The sequence below is a fragment of the Felis catus genome, chromosome X, assembly GCF_018350175.1.
Source record: "Felis catus isolate Fca126 chromosome X, F.catus_Fca126_mat1.0, whole genome shotgun sequence".
Taxonomy (NCBI): domain Eukaryota; kingdom Metazoa; phylum Chordata; class Mammalia; order Carnivora; family Felidae; genus Felis; species Felis catus.
The window spans coordinates 87326920-87350165 of record NC_058386.1 but is presented as its reverse complement, the minus strand read 5'-3'; the positions used below and the strand labels follow the sequence as shown (position 1 = coordinate 87350165).

General features: G+C 47.1%; 1 protein-coding gene across 5 annotated transcripts in view; it reads right to left on the bottom strand.

Moving 5' to 3' along the window:
- The window catches only part of FRMPD3 (FERM and PDZ domain containing 3), a 79128-nt gene that overhangs the window by 39782 nt on the left and 16100 nt on the right, over positions 1 to 23246 (bottom strand). Inside the window, exons 2-5 of one of the 5 annotated variants that reach the window (XM_023248972.2) lie at positions 21363 to 21517; positions 18157 to 18259; positions 14413 to 14458; positions 3896 to 4000 (exon numbers count right to left, since the gene is read on the bottom strand). In XM_023248972.2, coding sequence (XP_023104740.2) covers positions 3896 to 4000; positions 14413 to 14458; positions 18157 to 18259; positions 21363 to 21510 — 402 coding nt within the window. In that variant the 5' untranslated portion in view covers positions 21511 to 21517. Of the gene's footprint in view, positions 1 to 3895; positions 4001 to 14412; positions 14459 to 17566; positions 18119 to 18156; positions 18260 to 21362; positions 21518 to 23246 lie in introns of those variants that run through there. The other 4 variants (XM_045050638.1, XM_045050635.1, XM_045050636.1 and 1 more) reach the window with 4 other exon arrangements.

The following is a 23246-nucleotide window of genomic DNA, read 5'->3' as shown; positions in this document are numbered from 1 at the left end:
TTATTTATTTTGGGGGCAGTGCAAGTGGGAGAGGGGCAGAGAGAAGGGAACACAGGATCTGAAGTGGGCTCTGTGCTGACAGACTGACAGCAGTGAACCCAATGTGGGGCTCGAACTCATGAACCATGGATCATGACCTGAGCCAAAGTCAGATGCTCAAGCAACTGACCCACCAGGTGCCCCAAAGCCCATTTCTGAACAGCTGATATCTTCTTAGCAAAAGTATTCTTGGCCCGGGTGTTTATTTGTAGAGTGCTAAAAGGTAAATAAATATTTGTGGTGTTTTTTTTTGTTTATTTTTATTTTTATTTTTTATTTATTTTATTTTATTTTTTTCAGCGTTTTTATTTATTTTTGGGACAGAGAGAGACAGAGCATGAACGGGGGAGGGGCAGAGAGAGAGGGAGACACAGAATCGGAAACAGGCTCCAGGCTCCGAGCCATCAGCCCAGAGCCTGACGCGGGGCTCGAACTCACGGACCGCGAGATCGTGACCTGGCTGAAGTCGGACGCTCAACCGACTGCGCCACCCAGGCGCCCGTTTATTTTTAAAGTTTATTTATTTTGAGACGGAGAGTGTGCGCGAGCAGCGGAAGGGCAGAGAGAGAGGTATAGAGAGAAAGAATCCCAAGCAGGCTCTGAGCTGCCAGCGCAGAGCCCGATGCAGGGCTCGAGCCCATGAACTGTGATATCGTGACCTGAGCCTAAGTCAGAAGCTTAACCAACTGAGCCACTCAGGCACCCCTCAATATTTGTTAAATAAAGACTGTTCTCTCTGCCTTTCTCTTTCCCTCCTTGGCAAACTTCTACTCATCCTTCAAAACCTGGCTTAAATACAAATTCTGTAAAGTCTTGTCCCAACTCTTCAGGTGCTTGGACCTGGTATTCCCACGTGTTCCTACAGCAACGTATACATACTTCTCTCAATGTTCTTAGCATATTTTTGAAGAATGTTGGTCTCTCACAACTGGTGAACTTAGAGCACATCCATGTCCTATTCAATCTTTGTAATTCTGACATTGAGCAGAGTTCCTGGCATACAGTTGGTGCTCAATGAATGGCTGCTGAATATATGAGTAATAGGTGCTTAATATGTGCTTACTTGAATGATTAGAATCATCAGGAGAACCCAACCATTTCCCGGGGCCATCACCAGTTCTATAGGAAATGAAAAGCTGCATAAGATGGCTAGATTCCTTAATTCAGTGGGCATTCATTGAGCCTCTAGTATATGCCCAGCACTATGCTAAGCCCCATGAGGCCCAGACAGAAATAGAGGGCTGGGTCTGGTCTTACACTCTTGTGAACACCCACAGGAATCCACTAGAGAACAATTGTAAAACCGAAAACAAACCAACAGGTATAAGATAGTTAAGGTTTCCTAGGTGAGGTGACTTAGATTTTGATTTCAAAGGAGATGGTAGGTGTAGACTATTAAGAGAGGCTAGCAGAGGGACAGTCCAGACCTAGGGACCGTCATGGACAGCATGGAAAAATGAGCAAGCAAGCCCTCCTGGGTCAGGGTATGATTGGTGGTGGTGGGGAGCCAGGAGTCAAATCGTGGTAGGAAGTGATGGGGTATAAAGTTGGGAAAGTGTGACTCCCTGGTTCTCTCACTGATCCTGAGATGCCTTGCTCCTACCAAGCCCTGAGGCCCTGGATCCCCAGGCTGATGACAGTTGGCAGTGGCAGGTTTTATTTAGCACACTGGGGTTGGACTCAGATAATTACTTAATTGATTTTGCTTAAAAATAGAGTTGGCAAGGAACGCCCACAGGATTTATTTTTGCTCTGGCTGCTTACTAAAGCCCTGGAACACCAAGGAAAAGGGATGATAGGACAGCCCAGAGTCACCTGGGCCTGGAGTTCCCTAGGTCCCAACCAATGGTGAGGCTGCTAGGGTCCATACTGGTGGCGTGGGAGGTAGGGGTTGTTGTGACATCAGGTAATTTCCTGAGTACAGCAGAGTGGGAAGATTAATGTCTGTCTGTCTGTCTCTCTCTCTCTCAGACAAGAGCCCCAAACTGTGCCTGGTGGTCGGTCCAGGAGCGACAGAAGTAACCCTGGGCGGGTCCTAGCTACTCCAGGGCCTTTGCTTTCAGGTTGGTCTGGAGTGGGGTCTTGATCCTACCTGTGGATAGCTGAGACTTATGGAGAGGGGGGTCATAGTGGAGCAAGGGGAGAGTGGGGAGGGGAGAGTGGCAGGGAGAGGAAGAGATGGGAGGAAAAAGGGGGAGGTGGTAGGGAGGTTTTCATTGGGTAGCCAGGTCTTGATTGATTACTCTGTAATGCTGAGATGGGATAGTCTGTGCTTTCCAAATCCAATTTGCATTGGCTCTGGGTTTTCAAGGGTTCAGGGCACAAATGTCTCCTTTGTGGCTCGGACCTAAGGGTGTTCTTCATTGTGATCTGTAGGGACTTGATACTGTTGCCTCGTCTCTCTGCTCACCACCCCCCACTTCTCTTTAACCTCTTCTTCTAGGACTGATATGGAGCCCAGCCTCCAATTACTTGACGGCTTACCCAGTGGGACTCTGTAGGCTCCCAGGCTTTTCAGCCTTCCTCGAACAGGGATGGAAGAGGGCCTAGGCTGAGTCTGGGGATGAGTGTTGGGGAAAAGGACATGGAAGACACCTGTGTCCTCTATCCCATCTTCTGAGTGGCACTGCTTCAAAGAACTACAGAAGTGCCTGGTGCCCCACTGATTTCCCCACTCAGGCTGGGCCTGCTGGCTTTTCTCAAGTGTAGCTGTGCCTCCGTACATAAATGCCACAGGCCCCCTGAGAGCCCTGCCTGCAAAAGCTTGCAAAAGCACACAAATGCCTGTTAGCTCTGGCTCTCTCCACCCGCACCTGGATATCACCGACTTCTGCAGACTCCTGGGTGGCTCTGGCCATAATCCATGACTGCTTAACACATATCTCTCTGCTCTCCAACCACTTCTTCTCATTTGCTTATCTGGAGCAGACAGCTCGGCTCATGTAAACCCCATACAGCAGTGAGAAAGACTGCAGGCTGGCCAAGACTCTCCCAGTTGGGCAGCTACATAGCATGGGCTGTCAAGCATCACCTGTTCCTTGAAACCATACCACCCAATGGGGGATTCTATGTATCTCAATCTGAACTACTTGTCCCCCGCCCTGCCCCAACATCACCCAGTGGTATCCAGTGGCAGGGAACAGGTGTTCATTTTCCATGCCATGTGGTACTGGGAACACAGAAGGTGCCTAATAAAAGTTTTGTGATGGGGGGCACATGGGTGGCTCAGTCAGCTGAGCATCCGACTTCAGCTCAGGACATGATCTTGTGTCGGCCAGCTGCTGTCAGCGCAGAGCCCGCATCAGATCTCTGTCCCCCCCACTCTGCCCTTCCCTGTTTGCATGCCTTCTCTCTCAAAAATAAATAAATCTTAAAAAAAAAAAAAAGCTTCGTGACAATGAGAGTCTGTATCATTTCCCGTAGGCTGCTTCACTAGTCAAGACGTGCCGTGGCAGGATTACTCTAATGCGAAGACAGCTCAATTACACCAGCCACTCTTGCTCCAGATCTTCAGAAAACCACCACCTCTTTCCTGCTTCTATAAAATAGCCCGAAGATGTTTGTGGAGCACTTGTTCTGAGTGGATGCTATCGTGCCAGGGACAGCAATTTCTCTAAGCACCATGAGGGGCCTGAGTGAAGTGATAAAGGTTCCTTCGCCCCACAGTGCCCAGGGCTCTTCTGGATGCCGCGTTCTCCTATCTTACAACCAGCCTGGAGCCCTGTGGTCCTCCCTCTCCCCTCCAGCCCTTTCGTAATGCTGCCCACTCTCAAGCACCTGCTCCAAAGCCAGACCTCCGTGGTCAGGCTGATTCTAGCCAAGGGCCAAGGACAGGGAGCTGAAAAGCTGCACTTACTGCATCTGTTTCTCCAACTGCCACCTGCTCAGAAAATCGGACCTTCACAGGATTCGATCTCAGCCTGGCCTTCTTCGCAGCGCTGATGAAGGCAGATTTGGGGGACTGGAAAAAGAACAGAGGGCTGATGAGTTCTCTATCCCTGGGAAAAACCTGACCTTTGCCACACTGGAGTTAAGATGTCTCAGTACGGGCATGCTTTGCCTTACTGATCAATAAGTCAATAAATACGTATTGATTCCCTACTAGGTGCAAGGCGATGTGCTAAGTGCTTCCTTCTATGATTGGTGTGTTCTGAAAAAGCTGGGCATGAAAAAGCTGGGCATGAATTGAATTTGGGTAGATTGAATCCCATTATTAACACTCTGGGCCTAGTGGAGTTTGCCAAAATCCTTTAGCAATAACATCCACTGAATTATTATATGTTTGGTTTGCTTAATGTGAGATATACCTAAATGGTGGTTTTTATTACATCTGAATACAAGCATCTCTAAGGATTTACAGAAATGACCTTATTCATCTCCCAGATATGCCCTGCCCCTAGGAAGGAGATTATAGAAAATGATTCAAGGAAATGCAAGAGTCTAGATGAGGGGAACCCTCATGTCTTCGGGAGCCTTTAATCATTCATGTGACAAGTTTAGGGAGGACCGACTATGTGCCAGGCACTGTTCCAGGTGATGAGGGGTTCAGCAGTGAACAACACAAAGCTCCCTGGCCTCAAAGGCCATATAAGTAGGAACAGACTGACAATAAACAAATAAATATCTTTTAGGTAGCAAATAAGGACTGTGAGGAAAAATCAAGCAGGGTGAGGGACTATACAAGAGACTGTATAAGTGATGGTAGGAGTGATGGGGGTGTTATTTTAGTCAGGATGTGCAGGGAAGACCTCGCACAGGAGGTGATGTTGAAGCAGAGACCCAAAGCAAGTGAGGGAGAGCCAGCCATGAGAATATGTGGAGAAAAAGAGCCAGCCATAAGGATATGTGGAGAAAAAGCCTCCTGCGCAGAAAGAATATTACAGGCTCAGAGGTGGGATTGGGGTGCATGAGGAACAGCAAGGGAGCCCAGTGTGGCCGGAGCAGAATGATCGGGGTGGAGGTGGAGGGGTATGCTCAGAGAGGCAGTTGAGCATTGGGTCAATGTAGGGCCTGGTCAGCCATGGCGAGAACTTTGGATTTCACTCTACTGGAGGGTTACACCCAAAGTAGTGAGACTAGTTCAGAGTGTCCTGTAATAATACAGCTAAAATGGGATGGAGGCTAGGGCTAGGGTAGTAATAATGGAGCTTATGAAAAGTGAGTCAATTTTGGATAGATTCTGAAGATAGAACCAAGACGATATGTTGACAGATTGGATGTGGGAGGTGAGAAAAAAGAGAGGAATCAACTAGAAGAATGGAGTTGCCACTAAGATGAGGAAGACCACGGTGGGAATCAGGTTTGGGGCTCCTTCAAACCACCTCCCCTACCAGCTCAGTCGTGGAGCCTGTGCATCCCACAATCAAGAATCCCTTTGAGTTAAGGCCCTGAAGGGCCCTGCCAGCTGGTAAGGCAATACATGAAGCTATTTTCTGCCATTTACGCTGCATTTGAATTTCATTTACCAGAGCAGCCACAGGAGGGCCGGACCCTAAGATAAAGACACACCAGAAACAAATGTCCTCATCAGGTCTTGGGCCCTGGTCTCAGCTGTGTTCTCGTCCTGAGCCAGCAATCTCATCCCCCACAGAGGGCAGTTTGCAGAAAGCCACCTGCTCAACCCAAGTCCAGTAGGACCTCAGGCAGTGGGTCTTGGTCCTGGCTGTGTGGCAGAAATAGTGGAATGGCTTTAAAAACCCCTAATGCCCGGGCCCCACCCTAGACCAATGACATCAAATTCCTGGGGACGAGGTCCAGGTATTGGTAACTTTTTTTAAAATTTCCAATGATTTCAAAATGCAGCTAAGGTTGCACGAACCACTGAGCTAAAGGAACCTTAGGCTTCCCGTCCTGAGGCACAGAGATAGTTTGTTGGCAGCAGATGATATAGCACAACAAAATCCAGGGCTGGAGATTGTTGCAGAGGGTGATTACAGTATTGATTGTTCATGGGAGTCAAGAAATGCCTTTGTGTGTTGCATAGCTTAGTGCTTAAATCCTGGGCAGGGGCTGCAGGCTGCAGCAGGAGCAAAAGAGAAGGGGCAAGAAAGAAAGATCTGTGGCTATGTTCAGGGAGACTCCACAGCAGTCCAAATTTCCACCTGAGGTGCCACAGACGGGAGGCAGGTGAAATCTTTGTTTCTACCCGACAGTCACGTCCTCCTTTCTCTATAATCATCTGTGATGGCATGCCTTTGTGCAGTGTGGAACGAGGCATCTCCAGAGGCCTGAATGGGCCATGTGATCCACCCGTCATTTTCACACGTGAAGCGGAGTCCTGGGAAGAGGGTATGGTTTACTGCAAGTACCAAAATAATTTGGTAGTAGAGCTGAAACTAGAACCCAGATTTCCTGAGTCTTGGGTTGGCGATTATTCCCCACAGCCAGCTGAAGCTGGGTATCCTTTCCTTTTTTTTAATGAATATAATTTATTGTCAAATTGGCTTACATACAACACCCAGCCCAACAAGTGCCTTCCTCAATGCCATTCACCCATTTTCCCCTCTCCTCCACCCCCACCATACACCCTCAGTTTGTTCTCTGTATTTAAGAGTCTCTTGTGGTTTGCCTACCTCCCTCTCTCTATTTTTTCCCCTTCCCTTCCCCCATGGTCTTCTGTTATGTTTGTCAAGATCCACATACGAGTGAAAACATATGATAGCTGTCCTTCTCTGACTTATTTCACTCAGCATACCTTCCAGTTCCATCCACATTGCTGCAAATGGCATGATTTCATTCTTTCTCATTGCCACGTAGTACTCCATTGTGTATATAAACCACAATTTCTTTAACCATTCATCAGCTGATGGACATTTAGGCTCTTTCCATAATTTGGTTATTGTTGAAAGTGCTGCTCTAAACATTGGGGTACACGTGCCCCTATGCATCAGCACTCCTGTATCCCTGGGGTAAACTCCTAGTAGTGCTATTGCTGGGACATAGGGTAGTTCTATTTTTAGTTTTTTGAGGAACCTCCACACTGTTTTCCAGAGCGACTGCAGGATCTTTCATCCAGTGGCTCTGGTTTGACCTTTGAGCATATGAAGAACCGCAACTGGTACCCTTCTGTGTCTTCACCTATGGTGAGGGAATGACTCCTTGAGGTCCTTACCAAAAGTCCCAGATTGGATCCTGTCCTACAGATACCACTATAAACAAAAGACTTATATATTTATAGGAGCAAAATCATGAAGGAGGAAGTGGAATGGCCCATTATTTTCAGGGATTATAATCATTTCCGGTGTCCGTGGTAGAGCTATTTTCAGCTTGTTCGTGCCTCATTCCTTATTGACCCTTGTCCTGTCAGTCTCTAAGAATCCATCCTATTCTCAGTCTTCAGCCTTGATCACTGATGGTGACTCACTCATTGCCAGCTGGGCTCTGCTACACGTTACGGAGTCATAGCTAGCCTTATGCTTCAACACAGGTGATGCCTGCCTTGCAGTGTGATACACCTTGCAGGTGCTCTCAAAGGTCTCCCTGCTCCAAAGCATCTTCGAAGCTCAGCTACAGGGACTGAAGCTCTTAATGCTAGGGTCACTCCTTTGAATTTAAATATTAAGAGTTAGGGGGGTGCCTAGGTGGCTCAGTTGGTTGGGCGTCCAACTCTTGATTTCGGCCCAGGTCATGATCTCATGGTCTGTATGAGCCCCACATTGGGCTCTGTGCTGACAGTGTGGAGCCTGCTTGGGATTCTCTCTCCCTCTCTGTCCCTCCCCTGCTGGCTCTCTCCCTCTCTCTCAAAATAAATAAATAAAAACTTAAGAAAATATTGAGAATTGGGAAGGCCCTGATCAAAATGCCAATGTGGTACCAGGGAGGAGTAATGAACATAATTCAGGGGTCAGCAGACTACAGCCTGCATGGGCCAAATCCTTCCCACCACCTGTTTTTGTAAATAAAACTTTATTGGAATACAGCTGTGATCTTCACTTATGTATTACTGTCTGTGGTTGCTTTTGCAACTATCATGTATGGTCTACAAAGTTACAATATTTACTATACAGCCCTTTACAGAAAGTTTGCTGACTCCTGCGCTAACTCATTAGCATGCACTCACCCACTGTTTCTAAAACTTTCCTGATGATAAGAATCACTGGGGAGTGCTTGTTAAACCACAGATTTCTAGGCCCACACCAGACTTAAAAAGCGGAATCTCTAGGAACATAAGGCACAGAATTTATATTGTTGAAAATGTCCTAACCCATTAAGCATAGATTAATTGAGTACCTTAAAGCTGGGACATCTGAGCTCTTCACTGATCCCATTTTTCCTTCAAGCAGTTGGGAGTCTCATTTTGCAACAGGCACCCTTGCTGGTTAAAATGAATTTTGGCTTGAAACATGGGACTGGAATTACTAAGCACCTCCGGGGCCACTGTGAAGCCCCTCGAAGCAAATATGGAGCCAGCAGCTCGGTGGAATAAGCAATAGAGGAGAGAGTCTGCCTCTCCCCCAGGACTTCATTCAGCAGCTGGTGACACTTTGACTATGTTTTAATTTGGTGGCTCTATTAATACAGATTTCAGGGTTGTGTTCAAAGTCAGGTATATGGCCCAACATCTTGGTGTATGATAGGGCCCTACTTTGATTTTGAGAGGTTCCCGAAGGTCTGACAGCCTCCCGATTCTCCTTTAAGCTGGCTCATTGGCTCCTTTCACCTGAGCCTACTTAGAAGCACTTCCCATAGCACTGTGGGAGTCTGGGACAATGGAGGGCCATACTGATTTCACTTGACTACTGATAAGGGACCCAGGGTCTTCCTTCCTGCACTTGGTGCCTGGAGGTGAACATGGCCTTTCTCTGGCTTCCAAAGCCCCCTGCAAGCCACACATGACCCTTATTCCCCATCGATGGCCTCGTCAGGTGGTTCTGCCCCCAGTTCCCTGGGCACATTGTGCTGTTTCCCACTTTTGCCTGCCCTTTAGCATCCCTCCTGCTTAGCTAAATGCCATCTCTAAAGCCCAGCTCAAATTCTGCCTTGGTCTTGAATTCTTCCCCAATTCTTCCAGTCCCCTCCCTGGATTTCCTATAGTACTCCTTGGTAATCCATACTGCCAGCGTTCACCTCCTCAGCCAGGTTGTAAAAGAAGAGATGGCATTTTATATTACTATGTCTACCCCTAGCACCAAGCATAGAGTAGGCACAGAATAAGAGCTAGTAGTTGACTGGTAAGGTTCATAATGAATTAGTTCATCAATTTTAGCAAATATGGTTTGAGGACCTACCATCTGCTAAGCATTATACCTCAAGAAGCTCTGTGGAAAACCAGTTCTTCTGCAGTAGGTGCCCATTATTTTGGCCTTTTTTTCTGGGCATGTGGCCCCAAGAAATGGGATCCTGGCTTGTTGGGTACAGGGAAGTCTTCAGTACCATAACACTAGAGTTTCATTTGAAGGGACTGTCTACTTTCTTTATCTGGGTCACAACAAAGTACTTTTAAAATATTTATTGAGGACACACCATGTGCCAAGGTCTAAGGGTACCAAAATTAATACATATTTAGTCAATCATGGGGATAGTTGGTCACTTGAAGATTAAGGAACACCCTTAAATACATACAGGCTTAATAAGTGGCTATCAAATGCAGTATGGTTTGAGGGGCCCTGGGAATGGACTGCTGTGACCACTCCCCTCAAAAACCCCCATGGTCTGCCATCATAAAAGTCACTTCATTAAAAGAAAAATGTCATCTGAAAGAGTTCATATTACATCAGTAGTTCTTGATATGTACCTTGGCTACATAAGAATCCTTTCAGAAGCCTTTTCAAAAGACAAAAACCTGGGTCCCATCCCCAAAGCTTCTAATTCAATTGGTAAGAGCTACAAGCTGAGCATCAATAGTTTTAAGAGCCTCTCAGGTGGTTCTAATGTATAGCCAGGGTCAAGAACCACCCTCATCAGCCAAGGAATGTACAAGTTGGAAGGAGCCTTAGAGGTATAAAGATTCCTGGGCCACATGCTGGACCTACTGGGAAACCGTCTCCTAGAAGAAGTGTGAATCAAGCTTGAACAAGATGAGAGTTTGGTAAGAGGCAGCAGTCTCCATGCAACCATAAGACGTTGAGTACTGTGGACTCAGTACTATGTTCTGTGATGCAGGGCTACCACGCTGAACATATGCTGGGGGTTGTCAATAAACTTTCATTATAACTTGAGAGAAAAGATTCTCTTTCTCAGTCCATTTTTGTGACTCATGGTAGTTACGTTTTATAAACTCACCTCGAACACTGAACTAATGAATACTGAACAGTTGCTCCTTAGGGGAAATATGCATGTGTGTGTGTGTGTGTGTGTGTGTGTGTGTGTGTGTGTGTGTGTACCTCACATAGATTATGATTTATAATTCTAAAAACAACTCATCCTGGTAGCTTCTATTTTCTTTATTTCACTAGGAGAAAATGAGGTTCTGAAGTGTTAAGTGACTTGCCTGAGGCCGCCCCACTAACAGGTGCCAGAGTTAGGATTCAAATCCCATCCAACTGTTCTACAGACTGAGCTTCTTGCACTACACTGCACTGCTCCCTGCCATCTCTATATTCTGGATACCTCTGTGTGACAGCTGAAACAAGATGGCAGTGCGTTGCCTTATTTGACCTCAACTGGAAATGTGTACATTGGGAGACTCAAATGTTTTCATGTTCTTCACACGTCTGCAAATGACCAGGAAAGCACCGTGGGTATTGATTCTAGGGTTACAAATACATTAGAAGGAGTAGGTGAATTTGCAGATACAGAATCTGCAAATAATGAGGGTTGATTGTACACATACGTAAGGCTGACCTTCAGTTGGGATACACTGGTATGGCCATACCTGTTGTAAAATATTCAGGGTTTCTTTCACACTGATTGGTAAGTAGCCACTGCCCTAAGCTTCCTGGGTGCCACCTGACCTCTCCCCTGGGACCTCTTTCCAAATGGTCAACTGAACAGTTAATGCCTGGCACAGTAGGAGGTCTCCAAGACTCTGGCTGGCTTACATTCTGATCGAATGGCTCCTACTGTACAGGTTAATTGTTTTGACTATCACCCCTGTGTGTACGTGCTCATGTCTCTGCTCCAAGGATTTAGAAAGCACGAGGGCAATACTAGAGTGTAAGCTCTATGAGGGTAGGAACCACGTTTCTCCCATGTACTGCTATGTTCCCAGTTTAGAAGAGCACCTGGAACAGTAGACATTCAATAAATGCTTGCTGAATGGATGAACAAATGAGACTCTTATTGAGGTTAGTAAGGCAAAGGTGTTTGGAAAGGTCTCAAGCCAGGTCTTAAAAGAAACAGACATGTACTAGAAGAGGTGCGGACTAGTATGAGGACAGAAGCCTGCAGGGTAGTAAGAACTAAGATCTGTACCAGGAGGAGAAGGAAAGCAGCCTGGTCATAGCAAAGAGGCCATGGGATAGGACAGTGGGGACATGAGAACTAGAGGGCAAAGGGGTGTTAGGAGCACTGGGATGAGAGATGGAACAGAGGTGGAGGGAGTGTTAGGTTCTTCATTCGGCACCAAAGGTTGGACACTTGAGTTTAGTTTAGGCTGCTGTGATGGCTGGAAGCTGGGTTTCCCTTATTCCTTCTTTGGCAGGTTCCGGGTGCTGGGGGATACGGCAGTGAACAAAACACAGTCCCTATCCTTGAGGAGCCGACATTCTAACAAGTTATATATCTCATTCATATATATACATATACATATTTATACATATATATACATATATATACATATACATATTTAATGGGAATGTAAAATGGTACAGCCACTCCAGAAAATAGTTTGGCAGCTTACTAACAAACATACACTTAATGTATCAACCCAGCAGTCACACTTTTGGGCATCTATCCCAGAGAAATAAAAACTTATGCTCACAAAAAAACCTGTACACGGATGTTTATAGCAGCTTTATTAGTATTAGCTGCAAACTGGAAATAGCCCAGATGTCCTTCATTGGATGGAGGACTAAACAATCTGTGGGACATCCACACCATGGACTACTACTCAGCAATAAAAAGGAACACACTACTGACACTGGCAACAATTTGGATGAATCTCAAGGGCATTGTGCTGAGTTAAAAAAGCCAATCCCAATGATTACATACTATATTATCCCACTTATATAATATTTTTAATTTTCATTTTATTTTAGAGAGGAGTGTGAGTGGGGGAGAGGGGCAGAGGGGCAGAGAGGCAGAGAGAGAAAGAGAGAGAGAGAGAGAGAGAGACAGAGGCAGAGACAGAGAAAGAGGATCTTAAGCAGGCTCCACACCCAGTGCAGAGCCCGACGCGAGACTTGATCTTATGACTGTGAGATCATGACCTTAGTTGAAATCAAGAGCCAGACGCTAAACCGACTGAGCCACCCAGGCACCCCTATATAGTATTTTTGAAATGATATAATTACAGATATGGAGAACAGATTAGTGGTTGATGGGGATTGGGGTTGGTGGGGGGGGGGTGAGTTTGGCTGTAAAAGGGCAATGTGAGGGGTCCTTTTAGTGATAGGAATGTCCAGTATCTTGACTGTGCTGGTGGATACATGAACCAACAGACAGACTGACACTGAACCATACACACACGTTGTATTGGTGTCAATGCCCCGGTTTTGATATGGTACTTTAGTTATGTAAGATGCAACCCTTGGGAGAAATAGGGTCAAAGGTACACAGGGATGTCTGTACTGGCTTCATGACTTCCTGTGAATCTATAATTATTCCCAAATAAAGAGTTAAAAAATATAATATTTTAGTACTGATGAAAAAAATTATGCAGTATCAGCAGATAGTCACAGGTCAATGCTACCTTAAAAAGGGTAGTCAAGGAAGGCTTCTATAAGGAGATGGCATTTGAGGAGATCAGACTAACAAAGTAACCCACAATGAGTCCCAAACCAGAGAGATAAAACACAACAAGCATAGTTTTTGGGGAGAACTGGTAGCCATTTCATGACAGGAGACTGGGGAGTGGGGAATGACTGCCCACTGCCCACTAGGCAATTGTACCTGTGCAGTAAGGTAGGGAGGAAGGGTTCTACCAGTTACATCCACTGAGGGGTGGAACATGTCTGCCCAGAGATACAGGAGAATTGCAATTGAGAAAGGCAATTGAGAAAGGCCTATTTGCCAGGGAGCATGTATGGGGCAGGGGAGAAAGAAAGAGAATATGAACGTGCATGCATAAATGTGTGTGTGTGAAGTTCACACTGACACAGAAGATGGCTGGGGGCCATGGGGAGAGGCAGTTAGAGCCAGAGTTTGATTTGAACTCTGTCCCCAACACATGAGCCCATGCTCTGCGCCTGTGCACCATCTCTGTCTTTGCACAGAAACGTTGTCTCTGGAAACTCTTTCCCTCTGTCTCTTCCGGGGGAATCTTGCCCCAATCTCTAGAGGTCCATATCAGATGCAGCTTCCTCTGTGAAGGTTCTCCTGATTTCATGCCCCCCACCCCAACAGGTGTGACCTCTCCTGTGGCCATGGGGGTGGGACATCAGTGCTGGAGGGCAGGGGAGTGTTGGGGGACTGAGAAGGTACAACTAGGCCTGGAGGTGGAAGAAAGGTTCTGAGTTTTGCATATAAAAGTTTTACACCCAGGTCTGTGCATTTAAGTTAAGATTACTATAAGAATGTAACCTAGGAATGGACACTGGGCCTTCTACATCCAACTCTTGAGGAGAGGGGCTTGGGATTTTTACTTTTAATAAGCACTCCTGTGACTATTATGATTAGTCGAGTTTGGAAAACACTATTCTAGTCTAAACCCCTCAATCTGTAGATGGAGAAACAGGTTCAGAAAAGGAAACTGACCCACCCAAGGTCACACAGCCAGTTAGTGACTGTGCCAGGACAAAGATGAACCTGTTTGTCCAACTGTACTTTCCCACCAACTTCATATTAAATTCCCCACATTCAGTGCTGAGTCTCATACATTGTAGGCCATTTAATAAATACGGGGATGGATGGATGGATGGATGGATGGATGGGTAGGTGGATGGATGAATGGATGAAGCTAGCTAGCTAGCACCCACCATCGGCAAGGACTTCATGGGGGTTGGACACTGGACAGGTAAATTTTGATGGGACACAGCCAAAAAAGAGGGAGAAAATCTGTCTGGGACTGGGGGGCAGTGAGCGGCCTAAATGAGGTAAAGCACAAGGCACAGGGCAGAACATAGCACTGTGTGACCTTTCAGAATTCAAGCCTTGAATGTGAAAGTAGATAAGATGTTCAGAAGGTATGCTTTCAGATCACTCCTAAATCTCCGGCTCACAACATGTTGATTCTGGGATGTCCCTCCACCCGCCCTCGCATCACTGTCACTTTCCAGTATGGGATTCTCTCATCTTGATCAGGAGGAAGGGCAGATGGCAAAGAGGCTCACTCACCTGATGAGTGTGCAGAACTGTAAGAACGATGAATTCCTTAGCGCTCCTACAGAGAGAAGAAGGAACAGGAGAGCAGTGTATCATGCACCAGGTATTCATCTGGCACAAGAAGCAACACCAGAATTTTCCCCTGGGCTGCATTCAGGGATATGGATTAGGCCAGAGGGCGCTCTGAGTATCTGCCTGGCTGCCTTGCCTCCCATCATTTGTGGTGGCCGACGTAAAGCATCCATATAGGCTCACGCAGGCATCTGTAGATGGTATTACCATTATCTCTGGGGCTTTCATTTTTCAGGCCTTCTTTTTATATTCCTTCTCATATTCTCTCTGTAGAAATCCCCAAACCTTAGGAGCAATTTTAGTTGTAGAAGAGAAAATTCTCAAGGAAAACTAAAGGCCTGAATTATGGCACTCAAAGGGCACAGTCTGAGTCCCGGGAACCATGTACCATGATTATTGGCAATTTGGTATTTAAGCAAGAGGAGAAATTCAAAGGAAAACCCCAAAGGAGGTCATTTGGTTATCATGACTCATACTCAGCAGATTTGTTTTAATTGAAGGACCAAAAACTAAGAGCCAGGGAGCAACAGATGGAACCAAGACTCTCCAGATAGCAAATATTCAAAAGGGTGAAGAATTTGAAACTCTTCCTTATGCCAATGATCAGACAGGCCATGAGGTATGAAAATTCTCTCCCGGGAATACATAATCCTTCAAAATAGCTGGAAGAAATGGAAAGAGTTTGCCTTGAAGGAATGTCCCCTCTCCTTGCTGGGCTTTTTCATATGTTTCTGGGGAAAAAAGGTATTCAAGAAGCAGAGTCAAGACCACTTGGTTCTAGGTATTCAAGAAAGGCCAAGCCCCCCTCCCCATGCACGGACTTGGAACTTGGAGAGGCAGAGTCCAGGGATGAATCAACTCCAGGGTCTGAGGAGCTCCGGGGAGAAGGAAGGAGTTGTGTTCCAGAAAACACCACAGAAAAATTGGTCTCTTGACCAGGGTAGGGCAGAGGTAAGTCGGATTATGTGATGAGTCTGCCCCAGCCCCTGCCACATTTCCCCATTTCATGGGGGAACAAAGCCAAAGTCCTTACAGTGGCTACAACTCTACCCCTCTTTACCCCACATCCTATAGTGGCTTCTCCCCTGTCCCCCAAACACACCAGATACACTCCTGCCTCAGGGCCTTTGCACTGGCTGTTTTCTCTCTGACACCCTCACTCCTTAAAATCTTTCTTCAGTTTTTACCTTCTCACTGGCAAGGCTATTTAATTTTTTAATTCTTTTAAATGTTTATTTATTTTTGAGAAAGAGAGAGAGAGAGAGACAGAGCGCACGTGGGGGAGGGGGAGAGAGAGAGGGAGACACAGAATCTGAAGCAGGCTCCAGGCTCTGAGCTGACAGCAGACAGCCCGACAGGGTGCTTGAACCCACAAACTTTGAGATCATGACCTGAGTGGAAGTTGGACGCTTAACCGACTGGGCCACCCAGGTGCCCCCTGGCCAGGCATCAGCATCCCTGTGCCCAGCACTCCCGGATCCTGTTTGCCCTGATCCACTTTCTACTTTTCAATAACCTTCATCAATTTCCAGCATACTGTACAATTACATATTTATCATGTTTATTGTTAAGGTATATCTCCTTCCACTAGCGTGTAAACTCCAATGGGATTTTTATCTTATTCATTGCTGTGTATTCAGTGCCTGGAACAGTGCCTGGCGCAGAGCAGACACTTGTTAACAAATATTCATTGAAGGAATGAAATAATAAAAATCTGCTAGCCCCTAAGGTCATCAAATAAGTGAGCTCTGTCTTGATCCCGAAGGAGCTCTGGACTCCTTCACAAAATGGGGCTGCGTGTTCTAGGGTGCAAAGATATTCATTGGAAGCAAAGCAAGGACTTCTGGAAGGCCAGGTTGAAAGAACCCCAACATGCCCTCATGGGGTTGAAAGGACTTACCCAATTTTGGTGTGGTGGTGGAGGGTGAAGGGTGGAATGGGGCGGGGGGATGCAATGGACAACTGAACTTGGAGAAGAGACACACTAAATGTCATTAGAGACCAGATGTATTCCAAGATATGAGCTGGAGGGGAGCCTGTCAAGGAAGGCCTGCTTTGGACTTCAGGAGGGGGTATTCCAAGTGCCTCCAGAGCTTGTGAGAGGGTGCTGTCCCATATACAAGTGCTAGGTCCGCCTTTGAAGGGGAGGGAGGGGCGCTGGTGAACAAGAAAGACGAGTGGGATGAAAAACATTCTAAACCAGGAGGGCTTGAAGGAGATGGAGGCAGACATAGAGTAGACTGCACAAGGCACAGAGAGAGGTGGGGGGAGGCACATGGTTCCATTTGGGAGGAGACAGCCAAGGTCACCAAAAATGAAGACAACCCATGCAATTTAGAGCCTTTATCCTTTAAGGTATCCTTTAGAGCACCTCTATCCTTTTATTCCTTATCAATACATCTATGCAAGGGGCGTGTGGGTGGTGTGTATGTGTGCATGTGGTGGGAGTATGAGGTAGGGGAGTGTGTACAGTGTGTGTATGTGTGTGTGTGTTATGTGGTATGCATGGTTTCTGTGTGGGATGTGTGCGTGGTATGTGGTATGCACCGTGTGTGTGTTGTATGTAGTGTGCATGGTTTGTGTGTGTGGTACATGGTGTGCCTGGTGTGTGTGTGTGTGTGTGTGTGTGTGTGTGTGACACACATGTGGTAGGCATGGCTTGTGTGTGTGGTATGTGTTATGTATGGTGCGTGTGTGGTATGTGGTATGCACAGCATGTGTGTCGTATGTAGTGTGCATGGTTTGTGTGTGTGGTATGTGGTATATGATGTGCGTGGTGTGTGTGCAGTATGTAGAGTCCATGGTTTGTGTAGGGTGTGTGTGTGATATGTGGTGTGCATGGTGGTGTAGGGTGTGTGTGTATGGTATGTGTTATGCATGGTGTGTGTGCATGGTATGTGGTATGCATGGTGTGTGTGGCATGTGGTATGCATAGTTTGTGTAGGGTATGTGTATATGGTATGTAGTGTTCATGGTTTGTGTGTGTGTATGTGTGTGTGTGTGTGTGTGTGTGTGTACATGTGTGGTGTGGTATGCATGGTATGCATGTATGGTATGTGTAGGGGTGAGGAAGGGGAAACGCCAACATGATTACCTCCATGTACAGATGGTTGTGGTCCCCCTGGTACTCTTTTCTCTCTCTCACTTGCCCTCATCTGTGGAAGGCACTAACAGGTCACACACACAGTGAGCAAAATACACAATGCCAGGTTCCCTTCCCAAATCCATCGGCCAGAGATTCAGATTTTCTTTTCCTTTGGGGAGGGCATGGAGAGGTGAGAAACAATGTCTTGCTCACACTGGGCTTATCTCAGAATGTTCTTTTAATGGCTTGTTTGGTTCTCATTGCTCAACTGTGGTCTGTCCCACTGCACAGTAAATCAAAAACCAAGGGGTTTGGGTGAGGGCTGTGGTAAGGTGGAGGGAGGTGAGGTGAGCTCTTGCAGGAAGCTATTCTTTGTTCACATCGCTGGAGAAGGCTACGCCAGAGAGTGTGAGGGACCCTGAAGCCCTGGAAGGGCTGGCCCCTGAAGTCCTGAATAGCCAGGAACCCTGGCTAGGGCTTCTCTGCCTGAAGGGCTTCCCTCTCAGGGCCAGAGGACTGTGGGAGCCCATATTCCACCGGTGGGACAGGGGAGGGGTCAGTGCTCAGCTACCTGCCAAGGCCCAAGAGGCCCCTGTTACCTGATGAGTTCTATGAACCTCTCCCTGGGGGCTTCACTCACGTCCTCCTCATTAATAGCCACAATCTGGTCACCAGCCAGGAGCTTGTCCTCAGAGGGGCCTCCTGCAGAGGAGAGGAGAGAGGCATGAGGGCTTGGAGCCACTGCTGGGAAAGCGCAGGTCTGGGTGGGAGTCGCCAGTGCCTGAGGGAGCTGAAGCGGGTCCTGAAGTATGTAGGAAACAGCGCGTGCTGCATGGACTGGTGGTAGGGGTATTGTTCATGCCACTGCTGCCTGTGCCAGACACAGGGCAAAAGACTGAAGAACAAGTATAGCGTGGACCTCCTGTGTCTGGGAGTGGTGTGCTACCAGAAGGTCCCAAGCCCAGGCCTGGCCCTCAGACAAGGTTAATAAATGTGCTTTCTTGGCCTGGTTCTAAAGAGGGACACGGATTTCCCTTTCACCAGGAGGGATCAGCTGAGGCCTGAGGAATGACGTCCAGGCTACCGACGCTGGTATAGATGAAGAGAGGTGTGAGAAGGAATCTTCTTACCTGAGCAACATTCATACTCACTGGTCTGGAATGATTTAGGCATTCACCTGCCTGAAGACAGGGGGATGGACTAAAAGACCCCCAAAGGGTTTATTTTCCTTCATCTCTGAGAGATGCTGCTCTTTAGTAAATAAGGGAACAAGCACAGACCCTAAATCACAGGTAGTCAGAAATTTGCTTTCTCTCCTTCCCATCTCTACTGCCGAGGTTAAGAAGGCAGACTTGTCTGAGGGCCCTACCTCCTTGGTTGGAGTAAAGGGTGGGGGTAGAGAGGTGCCACAGGGTGCATTGCCTCTGGTGTTTAGCCAAGATCAAGGAGAAAAGCTTTTCAGAGATTCAGTTGGAATGAGAAGTCAGGCCCAGCCCCACTCAAACCCAAAAGAAATATTTACTGATGTGTCCCACTCTCAAACCAGCCTTGACTCTTGTTTGTGTCTGCTGCAAAGGGCAGGATCCCAACTGTTCCCTCTCTCTACAAAGAAGTGTGCTGTGCAAATTCCAGAAGCATGAACATACAAAACAACTCTGTCACTTGAGCATGGCCCAATGGCTCAGGAGCATGGGGCCTGTGTGCTGAGGGTGGCTATGTGGCTCGACGAGCAAACTCACCACTCCAGCTGCACTGGCCCTCAACCCACTAGGCCAAGTCTCCTGATGGCACAGTGGCTTCAAGAGCAGGGAACGGGGTGGTGCAGCCAGCCCAATCTGAACTCCAATTCCAAATCTGCAATTCACTGGCTGTGTGACCTTGCGCGAGACATTTAATCTCTGTGAGTCTCTCTTTCCTCATTTGTAAAATGGGAAAATAACAGTGACTACACATCACAAGAACAGTTGGGAGGATGAAGGAGATGATGAATGTACAGCGCTTAAAAAACAGTTGATCGATGTTGGTAAGAATTCGATAAACGGGAGTTATTATCCTCCAAAGGGGTGATCCCTTCAACTCATTTCATTCCTTCTACCTACTTCTGACAAAATGCCAGTCTTTTCGTAGAGGCCACTTATTCCTCCCTCCCTCCCTTCCTTTTAATGGAAGAGGTCCTCATGGAACTCAACTCTACTGCTCTTATGGATGGTTTGTTGGCTTGCTCAATAGTGATTGTTTCTCTATAGGATGCTCCTTGTCTTGTATCTTATCATCTCAAGTACAGAACCAAAAAGTCCTCTGTGTGTGAGAGCCACCGGAGCCAGAAACAGCTCTCTAAATCAGCCCACATCTTTAGAGAACTGTGCCTGCCAACCCCATGACTTTCTGTGGCTCCTGCCTGTGGCTTTCCTTCTCTCCACTCCTCCAACTCTGCCTCTTCATTTTCATACGGCTTGAAGCCGACTGCCTTTTCTAGGCTTAGGGGCTTCCTTCGGCCCTGTAAATCCCGTCTCCTTTGAAGTTAAAAGCAGGGGCTCCTGGTGGTCTGTTACTCAGTTGTTTTTTTTTTTTTTTTTTTTTTTCTGATTCCTCGTACCCAGGACAGATTTGATTTCTGATCAGAGACTCAAAAGCCTTTCCACCAAACTGCATGACTGACTTGGGAGCCTTAGGTCAGCCACGAACTCCTGTACTGAATTGTTTATTTTTTATTTTTTTCTCTATGCCCTCTAGTTGAAAAGGGAGCTTACAAAAATCTTTTTCTTTTCCTTTGAGGATTGAAAAATTCATCAAATTTCTGCTAGACCAGTTTGTACTCCGGCTGCTCCTCTTGACTGAGCGAGAAACTGTTGTAAACATCTAAAGCCTCAGGCCCAGCAAGCCAGGAATAAAGCTTTTTTCTGTCTGTCTTTTCTGTCAATGCCTAGCAGATGTGGAACAAAACAGTGCTTGGGCAATTTCCCATCTCATTCATGATGGCAGGATTCCACAGTTCAGGTGGGGCTTTCCCGTGTTGTGCCCCATATGGTCCCATTCAAGCCCTGCTTCTCCCATGTGGCATCAGACAGGCCCAGGGTCAAGTCCTGACTCTGCTGTTTCCTCCTCGAGTGCCCCTGGACAGGTCATTTCCTTTCCTCTATGCCTCAGTTTCCTCATTTGCAAAATGGGAATGACTACTTACCTTGCAGGCTTGGCTGTGAGGATTAAGCAAGATGATGAAGGCACAAAATGCGTTCTTAATCAATGGTGGCTGCTGTTACTGCCACTGTGGTATTTGGAGATTTCGCTCTCCTCTCCCCTCCTCTCCCACCTATGGCCTGTGTCCTGATTCCAGTCTTCAAGGGCTGACCTTTTTCATGACTGTGTAGCAGTCTCCACAGCCTGATGGCTAGATTCTTGGGGACATGAACTGTGTCCTATACTTTCCCTATAGTCTTGCTGCACTTAGAGTAGGCAATTTATAAATACTTGTTGAATTCACTTGAATAGGTATTTCTCATCCAAAGGCAGTCTGGCTCTTTTATGAAGGTTCTATGCAAAGGGAGGCTTTATTAAGAATGAGGTCCTACCCTACTAAACCATAAACTGTGGCCTCTGTCTAGGCCCCAGACAGCCTCCATGGCTTGCGTCAATCACTCTCAAAGCCCAGCTCCCTCACACGGTTATTAGTTGGCAAGCCTTTGCCCACTCTTTGTGAATTCCTGGGGAATACAACAGTGAGCTGGGGAGCTCTGTTCTTTGGGAAGATGAGTGGGTGCTGGGGGATAGGATCCAGGGCCAGGGGGACACTCTGAAGAACACCTACCTGGCCTCACAGACCGCACCACCACAGGCCGCTCACTGCCAGCCACGAAGCCAAAGCCATATATAGGGTCTCGGTGAATGGTCACTTGTCGCAGTGTCTCTGCTGGCAGCTGCTCACATTCCATATCATTTGCGCTCTCTTCCTGCATCACATGACTGAGGGAAGGGGAAGATGGGAGCAAAACAAGACGCAAAGGCGACTAAGCCTCAGAGCCAGCTGGGAGGGACACTGGTTAGGGTGCTGGCCATGGCACCTGAGAGTTCACACGTTTAGCTTCCTGTGTCCTCTGGAACCAGCAGAGGCAATGGCGGCCTCATATCTCAGGCTGAAGAAAGATACGTCTAGAAAGGAAAAGCCACTGTCTACAGGGCCAGAGCCCACCGAAAAAAGCTGTTGCCAAGAACTTGACATTAGATTCAGCCCTTTCCTCCAACGTATGGGGACTCTCTAGAAGGAGCGTAAATGCAAATATGTTATTATGAAAGTTAACCGACATTGCCCACTAAGTTGGCTAGTAATTCCCTAAGGGAAACCAAAACCTTGAGGAAGGGACCACCAAACAGGCAAGTAAGTGGGGAAGGGAGGCAAAGTCATTTCAGAATACACCTTCATGAAGTCCTTGTGCAATTATAAACTTTAATATCCCTTAGACCATATATAAGAATAAACTATTTAGATGGCATACACAAACAAATGAGCTAATGCTGAGGACCATCACTGTACACAATTGTACATAATGCCAACTTATTTCAGTTAATGGGAGAACTGGAAAATGGCTCCTATGGGCAAGCAGGGGAGCTGTGTATTGTGGCTGCCAGAGGACCTGAACCCCAATGAGCCGGGAGAAGAAAAATCGCCGCCCCAATACCTGTGAGAGACTGCAGATGGCTCTCCCGATGCCCACAAATGAAGTCGTTGAAGTTTAGGAAAATTTCACAAGGACTTCAGGAAGGTTCTACAGCAAGGGCCAGGGTGAGGTGGACTGCAAGCAAAGATGGGTCTGAGCACAGTCTTCGAGTGAAGAGCCCTGAGGGGTGAGGGCATGGGGACCATGGAGCTTGTGAGAGGGCACTGGGTGCCAGGTGCAGGGAAGGAGGTAAAAAGGGGAAGGATGGCCAACAGGCAGGGCAGGTGGAGGTGGAATAGAAGACAACAGAGTCAAGAGACTCAAAACCTTACCTCCCTGCCTAGGCACCGCTCAGCCCCCAGGCTTTCTGGTCTAACAAATGGGATTGAGTTCCCTAGTCCCACTGTGTGTATGCTCAAAAATTCAGATTCCCGGCAGGGCCCTTCTGAACAAGATACAGAAGGGCAAGAGACAATTAATCAAACTAGTATAAGGTTTGTAAAAGAAGTGGGAGGTTCTGACACCATGAGGGGGATTGTTGGCAGGCTAGGAATACCAAATTCCTCAGTTGCAAATGGTTTCAAGTGAGTTGGTTGTTTATCAGGACACAAATTCAATAATGAGACTTGAGGACTATTTATCAGGGGGTGGGAGATTTAGAGTAATTGCACAAAAGGAAAATTTACAGTCTTGGGACCTTTGTGTCTCTCATAGAAGAACTCAGGAAGGAAGACAGAGCATGGCTTACTTAAGTCCAGTCACATCAACACTGGCTGCACCCAAGCTGGCTTGGGGTGTGTCTGTCGGGGTACCCCTTATGGAGGCAGAAGGGGCTGGTCAGGATGAGGTCAGGCCCCCTGAAGGTAAATTCAGAAACTGGCTCCTTCCCTCTCGTGCTGGTAAGACAAGTGGTCATTTTTCAATGGAAAGTCATTCAGAAGCTGGAACATGGCTGGCCGGTATCCTAGATAGGCATCCCTGAAGGACAGGGCCTTGATGAGGGTGGCCTCAGGCTAGTACCTCTCTCATTTCTGCTC